Here is a 13,404-nt window from a genome sequence, read left to right on the forward strand (position 1 = left end):
TGTCTCGCAAACGACCATTGCCAAAAAACTAATCTCGCCTAATCTTTCTCCATTTGAGATTAAAAGAAGATGGTTTGTAAAGCTTCATTATTCTCTACAAACTATGATTCCTTTCTACTGCATCCTACCACTTGTGTTAAGGTTTGCAAATTTTTTGTTAGTTCTCTCTCTAATGGGTTTAATAATTCTTCTAATAGTATAGATGATACCATGCAACGGTTACAAAATATAAAAACTCGTTGAGGATAATTATGGTTATTGTGAATAGATCATATTATCGAAGCAGATGTTAATCTTAACTTTTGATTACTTGGAATTTAGATATATGTTATGGTGTTTTGAGTTGGTAATTTTATAAATAGTTCTACATTTATAAGAGGCCTCTCTTGACACGAAATCTTGACTCCTCCATTGTCGATTATTTAACGCCCAATCTCACCATGTTCGTGTTTCTTGTTAACCACCGAATCTATCGAACCAGATAAGGTGAGGACACAGTGAATAAAGCACAGGTTGTAGGGTAGGGTATAAGTGCAGAAAGGAGACGGTGAAAGACGAGCAAACACTGAAAGCAAGGTTCTAATCTTCAAAAAAGAATAAAGTTTTCAATTTAAGTTGTATTTTATCTTACAAGTAATGATAAATGACGGAAAAATTATTAATTTGTTTTCTTTCTTTCGAGCACTTCACGCGTCCCAAAAATACCGCAACATCAGCCGTTGGATCTGATCTATCTTGTAGATGAAAAAGCCTGCTGGCCTTTATACGCTTAAGAAGCATCCATTGATTCTCTCTCTCTCTCTCTCTCTCTCTCTCTCTCTCTCTCTCTCTCTCTCTCTCTCTCTCTCTCTCTCTCTCTCTCTCTCTCTAGATATTTTTCAATGTGATCGGTACATTGAGTGGTATATTACATGCTACTATAAAAATAATGAATTATATATGCTAAAAAGTTAATAACTTAAAAAATAAAAATTTTCACCACTTCTATTAAAACACATAATTTATCATTTGTATTCCGCTACAATTAAAATTTTCTCCTCTATCCCTGTCAACAACTACTACACAAAGAACCCCTCACCGACAATATTGATTACATCATTATTCATATGAAACGCTTTCTGGTGTGGTATGGATCCTTTAAATCCATCGTATGCCAAATTTACCCCTCCACCAATAAAAGGCCAAGCTTTTCTTGGCTTCTTTGAGACATAATTAAGAAAAATATGTTAAATATAAAAAGTGATTATTTGGGATGTCCAACTGTGACATGAAAGTCTTGCTGCATGTGCACATTGTGTTTATATATCATTTTCCAGCATTAATTGATGATGGAGCCTTTTTCATTGAAAACTTGTAAGTAGCGTGAGGAATTCGAATTAACATACTGTCATTGAGATTCAAATGACAACCATCGTTTTAATTTATTCATTTAAAAAAAATCAATTATCCAAAATTACTGGCATTCTAGCTTTTCACTTTACATGTGATAAAAACTCTACAAAATTTATAGAGTGAGAAAATGGATGGCAGAATTTCAAATTAAATAATATAAATTAAACGTTGAAGTTGTTTTTTGTTAGACAACGCTAATATGCTATTCAGTATGAGCTCAAACAACATGTTTTCATTTTGTTTGAATCCTCCACTAATTTCATCGAACACACATAACTTTATTAGTTTTTTTAACACAATATCAATAAAAATTATGCAGCTTAAATGATTAAGTTTGAAATCCTAAATCTGATTTTGTCTTTCACCGTTATTCCTGATATAAAATAGAATACATAAGAGAAATTTAACTCCCAATATTCCCTTGACCAACAATGGCTATTTTGGTAATTTAACCAGGTGATAAACCCATTTTCAAGTCACTCAACTGGTGGCAGATAGCTTTCTGATGGTAATAAATCTATTCACTATTTTATTATTTCCTCTTCTTTTTTTCTTTTTTTTCTAAATATTTCTTCACTTATTCAATACATTTCAGAGTTGGATTTTGTATTTAGAGGAAGAAACAGATAGACAAAGGGTACAAAGTGTGGACTAGAGAGAGAGAGAGAGAGAGATCTGGGAAGTAAGTGAGTGAGTTCTTGAAGCCATGGCATCCAAGCTGTTACTGATTACGGTCTTCATCCTCAATGTCATTGCTTTTGGGCTTGCTGTTGCAGCTGAGCAGAGAAGAAGCTCTGTAAGTTCTCTCTTTCCCCTTTTTCTTAAGCTATGAAAATTGTCTTTTAATGGATCTGTTTGTAGACAATTGAATTTTGATTCTGGGATTGTGCAATATCTGTCCTTTTGCTGATATATTATGTTTGGTTGCTGAGAAAATGCTGGAAACTCGATGCATTCTGTTTTAATTCTTGGGGATTAAAGAAAATAAAAGCAACCCATTTGGTATTTGATTGGCCTAATACTTTTAGATTTTAATTTTGATATTCTGATCACATCGGGCCCCAAAAATATGGGTTCAATCAGAAATGCGATAGGCAATAAAATTGTGTTCTTGCTGATACAAATAATTTGACTCCATGGCCAGATCTACTGATATTGATTGTTTTCTTGTAGTGTTGTTCTTCTGTTCATGTATATGATTTTCTTGGAGAATTTGTTGGAGCAAATTGTAATGATTGCTGAAACATATTCAGGCAAATGTAATTGAATAAATTGGTGTTCTTGAATGAAAAAACTTGTTTTGGGAGATTTTCGAGCCAAATAAGAGAGTTTATTTACAAAGAACTTCAAAAGTCGCCCTCTTTCGTTCAGAATTGTTGGTTGAGCATGAGAGTTGTGATTAATTGCAATGGGGTTTGTAGCTCGGTTGGTTAAGAGCATGCACCCTAGCAACCGAGGTTCTTAGTTCAATTCCCCGTTCCCCCAGTATTGCTTGTATCACACACAAAAAATAAAAGAGTTGTGATTAATTTTGTATCCGAAAAACTTCCTTCTTATAATTTGTTGTTGATTTAGCCCCGTACCTCAGTCAGCATAGGAAGTAAGATTCCACAGAGCTTTCCCTTCCCCACCATAAATTGAATAACTGAAATCTTGACATGAGCCAAATAATACAGTACGTAATACATATTTACTTCTCTCAAAAGTTAATGTTTGTTTGCTATTGTCATAGCTTCGCACGACGCAATTATATATTTTACTCAACCCCTTGTGTAATCGAACCGAGACCTTAAAGTAAACCGGTTTTACATTCATCATATTCACATCTAAACTGGTTTATTCATCCTCAACATAATAGCATAAAAGAAGTGCATTCGTATCTGATGTACGATGTAGTCCTTGCTAACTAACAGTCTTATCTGTGTTGTTACTGGCAGGCAAAGGTCGTTCAGGATACTGAGGTGAATTACAACTACTGTGTCTATGAGTCAGACATAGCAACTGGCTACGGGGTTGGTGCATTTTTGTTCTTCTTGGTAGGTCAGCTCATTATAATGGTGGCAAGCCGATGCTTCTGTTGCGGGAAGCCATTGAGGCCTGGAGGGTCAAGAGCCTGGGCAGTTATCCTTTTCATAATCTGCTGGTAAGATTTATAGCATACTGAAAAAACTGTTGCCAAATGGATTGAGTATAATTTGTCGATTTAATTAGATCAACACATTTGTTTCTTATAAATGCATACTAAGTTTAGATTTTAAGTTCGACACCAAAATTTAAGGTTCACATCTTGCAATGGATTGTCATATAGATATGATGTACTTACACTTCTTGATGTTACTCTTACCAGGGTATTTTTCTTAATCGCTGAGGTGTGCTTGTTGGCGGGTTCGGTGAGGAATGCATACCACACCAAGTACAGGACCATTTTCAGCGAAAGCCCTCCGGATTGCCAGCAACTAAGAAGGGGAGTTTTCGGTGCAGGGGCAGCCTTCATTTTCCTCACCACAATTGTTTCTGAGTTCTACTATGTTTGCTATTCCAGAGCCAGGGAAAGCTTCCAGCCATACGGGGGAGAGGCTGCTGTTGGTCTCGGAACCTTCAAATGATTTCATCGTCATCAGAATCAACGCAATAGATGGACATAATCGTCATTATATTGTATTAGATCATTTGACCATGTCTGGACTCCCACATTTCATGTTTTTAGTTTCAAAATGATGTATTGAAGGGTTTGGTTCAGTTGAGTTTGTATTTAGTGTGTATTAGTACTTTATATTTTTTACACTACCGTTGAATTTTTTTCTCTGGTTGTCAAATATGGTATTAATAATAGATAAATCATTGCTTGTAATCTGATGAGAGTGTGAATCGGGGAATTAAGGGACGTTGAGTGTGCTTATAAGACGTTGGCTACTTCTTATTTTGCCAATTGAATTTATGATAAAACTTAAAAGGACTTTCTTTCAAGAAAGTTCATCTTTTGTCCATATGGCATCCTGGTATGTTAGAAACAAAAGTGAACTTAAACTCTGTTGAACTTAAAGATTGGTGCAATGTAATTAACCCGTACATATATATTTCTTAACTATTACACGGTAATCTTTGCCTACAAATAGCAAAATCTCACTTTTGAGCAAAACTACTAACAGTTTGTACCACGAGGGTTTTAATCTTAATTCTTTTGTTACAAGACTATCTTCCGTTTACTCTATCACTGCATGGACCATTTGTGGAATATGATATTTGATTCATGTAATTTTATTGTGATTTTTTTCCAAAATTATTTACTCGCGTCCGTCGTAAAATTGAAATCCGTCTGGAGTGTTGATTCCTATGGGGTTCAAATGGACTCAAGAGTCAGGGCTAAGGAAAAGCCCTACTCCCTACAGGCCTGTACACAGGCTCACAGCTAACACCCCTAATGCATATGATGAGATTAACGGATCTTTGATCCATAAAAGATTAATTGGTCTAGGAATATTAAGTGTCATTGCCTTGATAAATTGACACGAATGGAACATAAAGATATGATTCATAGATCTCTATTCAATCTCCTCAAGGGTTGTTACAAGTCTCAATGATAAAGTTTTGTACGTGTTCGTGACACCACATTTGATATTACTAATTCATATGTTATAATATAAGCGGACAACAAATCATATTATAAAGTACAGTATATTAGTTATTTTATCTCGCCGATATATGTTTTTAATTTAACAATCACGAAAGGAATGTAGATGAAACATATCATAATGTGCCAAGGGATGAAATTTGTGTTGGCTCATATAGAAAACGGCTTGATTTAAAACTTTTAAACTTCTTGAAAGGGTCGACAACTTGAAGCTTAACTGGTTAAAAATATTCATTCTAACACCCGAAATTCTGGTTGCCAATTCAACAATAAGAATCTAGTCGAAATAGAACTAGACAACACCATAAAATAAGCCAAACAAGCCCTCATGCTGTCTTGTTCTTGGTTGGTTCCTAGCCACTGGCGGATCCATATAGGGACTCGGGGGGTCTCGGGACATTTCGGAAGTCCGAAGAAACACTTTTGATCGACCTTCGGGACCCTCCAATAACTTGGGTGCAGTGGAGAGGCTAGTTGCCTCCATGGATGTGCATGCAGCAATGCTTATAACAAAGAAGAAGAAGAGGTTTTTAATTTTTGTTTTAAAAGACCTAACCAAAACAACAATGTTTTTTAGCCAGGTCATTATAAAAAATTTAAAAACTAAAATATCTCTGTTTTCTCTACAGAGCCTAAGAACTCCGGTATTTTCCAGTATCCCTAAATTATATTTAAGAACTTCCAGCCCCAATCGTCCCAACCCTCCAACTTTAAACCCAAGTTACCCTATTCTCCACCACCATTTGCCGTTCCACCGCCTTTAGCTGCCTAATTTTATTTCTTCCAAATTTATGTAAGTTTTTTAATCCTAGATTCTATAGTCCCAACTCCCAATTAATAAGATATATGTTACATTAACAACTTTTATCTTTGTAGAGTCACTAGTTGCGTTATGTTGGTGAGGAGAATTTGTTGGTTTTATTACCTTTGAGATTAATACTGATTTATTCAAGGAACCAAATTCAATAAAAAATAATGATATGGAACCAAATTAATATATATATATATATATATATTAAGCTTTTATGTTAGGACCCCTCGATCTTGAAATTCTGGATCTGCCATTGTTTCTAGCCAATAGAATCGATCACTATCATCTCACACATACACATTGATACCTCTGAAACCTCATCTGACCTAACTACAGCAACTAATATTTAAGCCTTCGTGTGGCCTATATATCCAAAGTGTCAGTGCCAACTGATGCCCGCACGCAGCTTTGGGAAGTGTACTATTAGGCCATCGTGCTGCTCCATATCTTAACCCAAATGGTGCAATGATATGCGAAACTTGTACTTGCAATTTAGCCTGCTTGGCTCTATTTTGTGAAAGCTTTTCTGGCACCACGCCCAGATCTGAGAATCCGCCATATCTATCCCTCAAGGCCTCAAGTGATCACTAACCACGCATAAATCAGCAGAGATTGGAGGTCACTGTTGAGTCACCAAAATTTGATTCACACTGCGCTGCACGAATATCGTCTGAGCTTGAAGAAATATTATGCACCAAAATCGTTTTTGAGCCCAATGATGACATGATCGACAATGATAGCTTCTTCCAAAACCAGCATAGATCGTGGGTTAGGTTTAATCCGTGAGGATGTTATGTTAAGAAGGAACAGAAACATGACATATGAAAGAGAAATGCTTAATTAGGGCAATGGCGTAAAAGACAAAAGCCCCGAAAAGAAAAATGCTTAATTAGAATCACATGCGTGTGAACGATTGTCAATTATTAATGTATGCCTAAACTACTGTAAAAATATAAAAATGCATCTAAAATTATCGTGAATTCTAGTGCACATAAAAAAATAAAAATAAAACCAATTAGAAAAACAAAGTACGAAAGGATTGATAATTTGATTCATGACAAAACAGGAGGCATGTTCATCATTTTGTTAAGCAGAAAAATTCGTGATTCTCGCTCTCCTATATAAATTGTCAAAATGCCAACCTCCAAATCATGTTTCCCCTCTTCTGTTTCTTCGTTTCAATCTTTTAATTTAATGGGTATTAGTACACACTGCACATGCAAAGCTTTTAACATGCTAGAATATGTTACATTGTCATGTCCCCCTTACATAGCATGATTGTAGCTGCCACATGCTCTCAGTTTCATTTTTTCTCTGCAGTAGCGGCCCTTTTCTTTATTCGTGATAGTACATGCATGCATGCACGATGCATTCAGTCTACAATCAAGATTTAGTTTTAGTGGCGTCATCATTCAATTAATAGATGTTTTCTATTTGGTTAAAATGTAAGTTAATTGTCCAATAAACACTTATTGCGTGATAAAATGATGATCAAAGAGTGTCTCTCCAAGTTAGGGCATATACATATATGAGGGTATTTTGATATTTTTCATGGCTACTGTGATGCAACATTGTAGTGGCCCGGGGGCTTCGATACGAACATGTCAAATCGAAACTTTTAGTCTATGAAAAGTGTGTTTGACGTATTTGATGAAATGAAGCAATGTGAAGATTTCTGCTTTCTTCAAAATGCAGCCAAAACAGACATGAAGAAAAACGTTTTCTTAGGTTGATGTATCTGCACCTTTCGCAGGAGTGATGATATGTTTTGCCATCTTCACCATCTAATAATTCACATGCATATGACTCACCAAGACATTGATCTATGGTATTATTTGTTGTTATGGTCCTGCAGGCTTGCCAGTGCCTCTCCAATCCATGTAGTCATTTGAAGTATTACAATTGGCTCCATGCAACCCAATAAGCCAATTTGTATTCCACTTAGTACCATATATACTACAACCATTGTATCCATAGAATATAATCCTCTAAAAATCAGGTTAGTCTACGGTATATATTCTTAAGAAAGAAAATGGTATTGGTACTCTTTGGTCGGACAATGTTTTTGTAACTTATTACAGTAATAATAATGTCCTCATGTGGTGTGGTCGCGCTTCAGCGATAATAATGTTTTTGTAAAGTCAGGTTGGAATAATGTAGTTTTGTTATCTCGCCTAGTGAGTGTTGTGGTCGTGCTTCGGCAATGGCTAGATGTGGTTTTTGCCTATGAGCATCGAGATTTGTGGTCTCGTCTTCCAACGATGACTTTACATGGTTTAACTCTTCCACGATGACTTTATGTAGCCTCGTTAGTCAACGATGATTGGTGTGGTTGCCGATGCGGATTTGTTGCGTATCGATTTTTGTGACAATTTTGTATTAGGTGACATTTGTAGTTTCATGCATGTAGTAGCCATATGGGGTCTTACTGTAGTTGTTCGTTTGTACAAATTCACTCCAAATCAATTTCTTAGGTACTGTATCCAATGAACTCAATTATCACCTTTGTATTGGTTTGTGTTGATCAATAAAATACTAGCCCCACGATCCGCTGTCTTGTCAGCAAATAGTATAGGATCTTCTTTGTGCTCATTCTGAAGCAGTTAATTAACTTTGTAGTTTAGTTATGATTTCTGTCTTTCATCACATGAATAGATGATTGCTGAATAATTAAATTAATTAATGGCTGGCTAGTTGATCATATAAAATTAGTGTGTGTGTGTGTGTGTGTGTGTGTGTGTATCTCCCGTATTATCTCTCGCATTATCATTACTGGGTGAAAATCATGACAATCTGATGAAATATAAATAAATTTAAAATTTAAAGCATATTGTACAAGACTATTTTGGTTATGGATGATTTGTCTAAAAAAAATTTGGGGCGGCAGCTTGTGGTGGCATTTTTAGGATCGTCGTGGTCGATTTCTGACTAGTTTTTTATAGGGTGTTGACTATTCTAATTTTTTTTCTTTGCAGAACTTTATGTAATTATTATTGGTGTTCAATTTGCTTATTATAGGATTTGACATTATCTTAGGTTAGAATGTGATTATTCTAGTGTTATTTTCATTCTCCATTCGAATAATTTTGATCTTTCATGGGTTTTTCGCTCACAATGGTTTACTTGTTTGGCCTGCATTTACGAGATGACTTTTTATTCTTTCACATCTTTCGAGAGGGGAATGTCATTGTGTATAGCCTTGCTAATAGGCATGTCTTCTCCTAATTTGTTTGGCTTGATTCTCCTCCGTTGATATATCAGGGTACTTTGTTTTCAGATTTTGCTGACTTGCCTAACTTCCACTTCACAAATTACTGCATATCCTAGAATGATGTATTATTTTTTCTTTGCAGGTTTTGATTTCGTCCCCCACTTGTATATTTAATTTTTCTCTCTTTTAGTATTTAAAATTATGGAATAGGGGACATAGGTGTCGTTCTATTTGGAAGTTAGCCATTTCTAATTAATCTAAGTTGAAAAAAAGTAGCTTACTTTGTAGTTTTTTTTTTTTTTTTTTTTTTGTCGAAATTTTGAATATTATTAAAGACGAATCGAAAGGATTACATCAGACGCTAGAGTATTAAACAACCAATCTAGTTCAAAATCACCCCATAAATGAACACCCCCTACATGCGTGACATAAGATGTCATAAGATGAGCAACCTCATTACAGGCACGAGGAGCATAAAGAAACTCAACAACACATAATTGTTGTTTAAGCAGAACAATATCCCATAAAATGTCATCCAAAACTGCCTCTGGCCGCAAACTCCCACGAATATATCAACAAGAACTTGAGAATCAGTTTCCAGCTGCACCGACTCAAAGCCACCTTCCACACATCACAGCAAAGCCACCTTCCACACACCACAGCAAAGCCAACCTCACTGCTTCCGCTTCCGCCATAACACTCGAAACACACATGATATTGCCCACACCTCCAGCCCCTTTAAAAATGCCTGCAAAATCCCTTGCAACCCATCCAAAACCACCCCTACCAGTACGGCTACACCATCCTCCATCAAAATTAACTTTTATTGTTCCAAAAGGTGGCTTTAACCACCCTTGCAATCCCATCCGTCTCCCTTGGTGCCAACGGGATGATTGTTGCACCGGTTCCCCATCACACATCACCATATCTGCCCAATGTTGCTGTAATAATTGCAGAGCAACAAGAGGCTCTACCCCAGTCTTATCAAACACCAAACTATTGTGACACTTCTAGATCCTCCACAAACCACAGACTACCCATCGCATGAGGTCATTAAGTTTGATGGTTAAATCTCGGAGTCTTGGACGGTTTAAGAAAGCAAGGACCAATAACCATGCGGTCCATGCCTAATTTGTACGAGACTACAAGTTATGTATAATTAACTAATATTTTGGGACGAAATAATAGTTGTTTTATTATAAAATTAAAAATTAGAGTGAACTATCAATTTAGTCCTTGAATTATTATCTAAGTGAAAATTAGGTCCTTAAATTATTTTTTCAGAAAAATCCATTCTTCAATTATAAAAATTTGTCCATACATCTCTAATATTATATTCAAAGCTACTATATTCAATTTTTCCATCGCTTTAAATTGTAAAGCATCAAGTGTTATTGAGAAAAGAGATTATACAGAAGCAAGAAGAAGAAGAAGATAGAGGAAGAAGGAGACGATCGGAGATATTTGAGAGAGAAGTTTGTTGTGAATTGTTGTATTCTTTTCTTATTAGTTACAATGATTTGTTACGAGCTATATATAATAACATTTGGTAGCTTACACTCTAAGTAACAATATAACCAATGTAACTAACTTCATGATCTTTTGACACTTGTCCATTTCATAACCATTGGATCTTAATACTCCAAACATCCCCCCTCAAGCTCAGGGGCAGAGAATTGAAGCCTGAGATTGGCACAATGAGTCTGAAATAGAGGAGCAGATAATCCTTTGGTGAGTATATCAGCAAACTGCTCGTTGGAAGAAACAAAATGCACCTGCAGTTTCTGGGTTGCAACCCGTTCTCGAACAAAATGCACATCAACCTCGATGTGTTTTGTACGTTGATGCTGAATAGGATTTAAGGTCAAGGCGATGGCAGACAAGTTGTCACAAAAGAGAAGAGGCGTGTCTTGAACTGGAACATGCAAAAAATGCAACAGTTGATGGAGCCAATCAAGTTCAGCAGCGGTAGTGGATAATGCCCGGTACTCAGCTTCTGTGGATGAACGAGAAACAGTAAGTTGTTTCTTGGAAGACCACGAAATTGGATTAGATCCTAGAAACACAACCATCCCAGTAGTCGATCGCCGATCATTAGGATCGCCAGCCCAATCTGCGTCACTATAAGCAGTAATATCCAAAGAACCCTTGACATAATGAAGACCACAACCTCGAGTAGCTTTGAGATACCGAAGAATCCGTTTTACTGCCATGAAATGAGACTCCATAGGATGTTGCATAAACTGGCAAACCTGATGAACGGCAAAGGCAATGTCAGGTCTAGTGAATGTTAAGTACTGTAACGCTCCAACTAAGCTGCGATAAAGGGCAGGGTTATTATAAGGTTTGCCATCATCTTTGAGCAGCCGGTTGTATGGCAGGCATGGAGTTGCACAGGGTTTAGACAGTAGCATATCAGCCTTAGTTAACAAGTCTGTGACATATTTGTCTTGAGAGAAAAATAAACCATCAGGCTTCTGCACAATCTGAATCCCCAGAAAGTAGTGTAGGGTGCCCAGATCTTTGATATCAAACTCTCATGTAAGGGAGTCAATGACCTCAGTAATTGCATGTGGTGCACTGCCAGTAAGAATAATGTCATCCACATACAAGAGTAAAATCACCACAGAGCTGGCAACAACCTTTACAAATAATGAGGAATCGGCATAAGTGGATTTGAACCCCAGAGATGGTAGAAAGCTCGTAAACCTCTCATTCCAAGCCCTTGGTGCTTGCTTTAAACCATATAAGGACTTATGTAAACGGCACACATAATCTTCATGTTTGGAATTCACAAATCCGGGTGGTTGAGTCATATATACTTCCTATTGCAGGATACCGTGGAGAAAGGCGTTTTTCACATCTAATTGCCGCAATGGCCAACCAAAATGTGCAGATAATGCTAGAACAAGTCGTACTGTAGTAGGTTTCACAACCGGACTAAAGGTCTCCCCAAAATCGATACCGGCTTCTTGATTAAACCCTTTAGCTACTAGGCGAGCCTTATACCTTCCAATAGAACCATCAGCATTCTTTTTGATCTTGAAGACCCATTTACAGCCTACTAAGTTCTTATGGTGGGTTAGAGGTACGAGAGACCATGTACCTTGATTTTGCAAAGCTAAAATCTCATCTTGCATAGCCGCAGACCACACCGGGGACTTTAAGGCAGACTTATAAGTGGCAGGCTCCACTTGACTCAGATCAACCCCTCCATGTTCATGCAGATCAGCGAAAAGGGCAATTTTCTTGGAAATACCATTCTTGGACCGTGTCTGCATAGGATGGAGATTCAGTGGTGGTATAGATAGTACCACTTGCAGATGGTCAGGTTGGAATTCAGGTACCACAGGGAGAGTGGTAGACAAGGGCTGTGTAAGTGCAGCAACAATGGATTGACTAGAGCTTGAGTCTTCAGAGTTTGAACTTGGAGCAACAGCTGAGATGGAATGAGGCTCAGGAGAGGCTTGATGCATATCAGTATTTGACAGAGGACTAAGTGGAGCATTGGAATCGGGATGTACAGTACCATGAGATGAACCAAAACTAGATGAATTTGGAGGTGTTGGGAAACTAAGAACATTATTATGATCTGGAACTGGAAAATGGGAATGTATGAGTGATGGTAATGGTGCAGAAGTGACAGATTGGTATTTAAGGACCAATGACTTGTAAGGAAACTCAGTTTCATCGAAAATCACATGTCTTGACACATAAACTTTCTTCGTAGCCACATCATAACAAAGATACCCCTTATACTTAGATGCATAACCTAAGAAGACACACTTTGTTGTTCTAGGGTCTAATTTAGTGCAAGTGTATGGTCTTAACCATGGATAACAAGAACACCCAAACACTTTCAAGTGTTGAATTTCAGGGAAAGAATGATACAGCAACTCAAATGAAGATTTATGATCTAATGTTGGGGATGGCATGCGATTGATCAAATAGACTGAAGCTTGACAGGCAAAGGACCAAAACAGAGATGGTAATGAAGCTGTCTGTAACAAGGTAATGGATGTTTCAACGATATGCCTATGTTTTCTCTCTGCTGTACCATTTTGTTCGGGTGTGTAAGGGCAAGACATCTGATGCTTTATTCCTTTATCAAGAAGAAATTGTTGAAGGACCTTACTTATATACTCACCACCACCATCACTTTGAAGAGCTTTTATAGTAGTATGAAACTGATTTAGAATGAAATTGGAGAAGGATACAAAAGTTGCAGAAACATCACTTTTATTGCAGATCGGAAACAGCCAACAGTACTTAGTACAATGGTCAACGAAAGTCACATAATATTTGAATCCCTCAAAGGACACACAAGGAGCAGGGCCCCACACATCACTATGGACAATA

At 37.0% G+C, this 13,404-nt stretch overlaps 1 protein-coding gene across 1 annotated transcript; it reads left to right on the forward strand.

The window, feature by feature from the left end:
- Positions 1-2,027: 2,027 nt before the first annotated feature.
- LOC103966971 lies at positions 2,028-4,243 on the forward strand. The gene is made up of 3 exons (XM_009380211.3): positions 2,028-2,188; positions 3,330-3,535; positions 3,740-4,243. Exons 1-3 carry the CDS (start codon positions 2,099-2,101, stop codon positions 3,996-3,998), a joined length of 555 nt encoding a protein of 184 aa, XP_009378486.2. The 5' UTR covers positions 2,028-2,098; the 3' UTR covers positions 3,999-4,243.
- The last annotated feature ends 9,161 nt before the right edge of the window (positions 4,244-13,404 follow it).

This window comes from the organism of the source record quoted next, unplaced genomic scaffold (genome assembly GCF_019419815.1).
Source record: "Pyrus x bretschneideri cultivar Hongxiangsu unplaced genomic scaffold, Pyrus_bretschneideri_v1 Contig25, whole genome shotgun sequence".
Classification (NCBI taxonomy): Eukaryota; Viridiplantae; Streptophyta; class Magnoliopsida; order Rosales; family Rosaceae; genus Pyrus; species Pyrus x bretschneideri.

Bases quoted from the DNA above. Each gene is read 5' to 3' on its own strand.
- LOC103966971 (XM_009380211.3), top strand. From the start codon at position 2,099: ATGGCATCCAAGCTGTTACTGATTACGGTCTTCATCCTCAATGTCATT. The intron at 2,189-3,329 runs GTAAGTTCTCTC...TGTTACTGGCAG, and splicing joins CTGAGCAGAGAAGAAGCTCT to GCAAAGGTCGTTCAGGATAC. The intron at 3,536-3,739 runs GTAAGATTTATA...TACTCTTACCAG, and splicing joins ATCCTTTTCATAATCTGCTG to GGTATTTTTCTTAATCGCTG.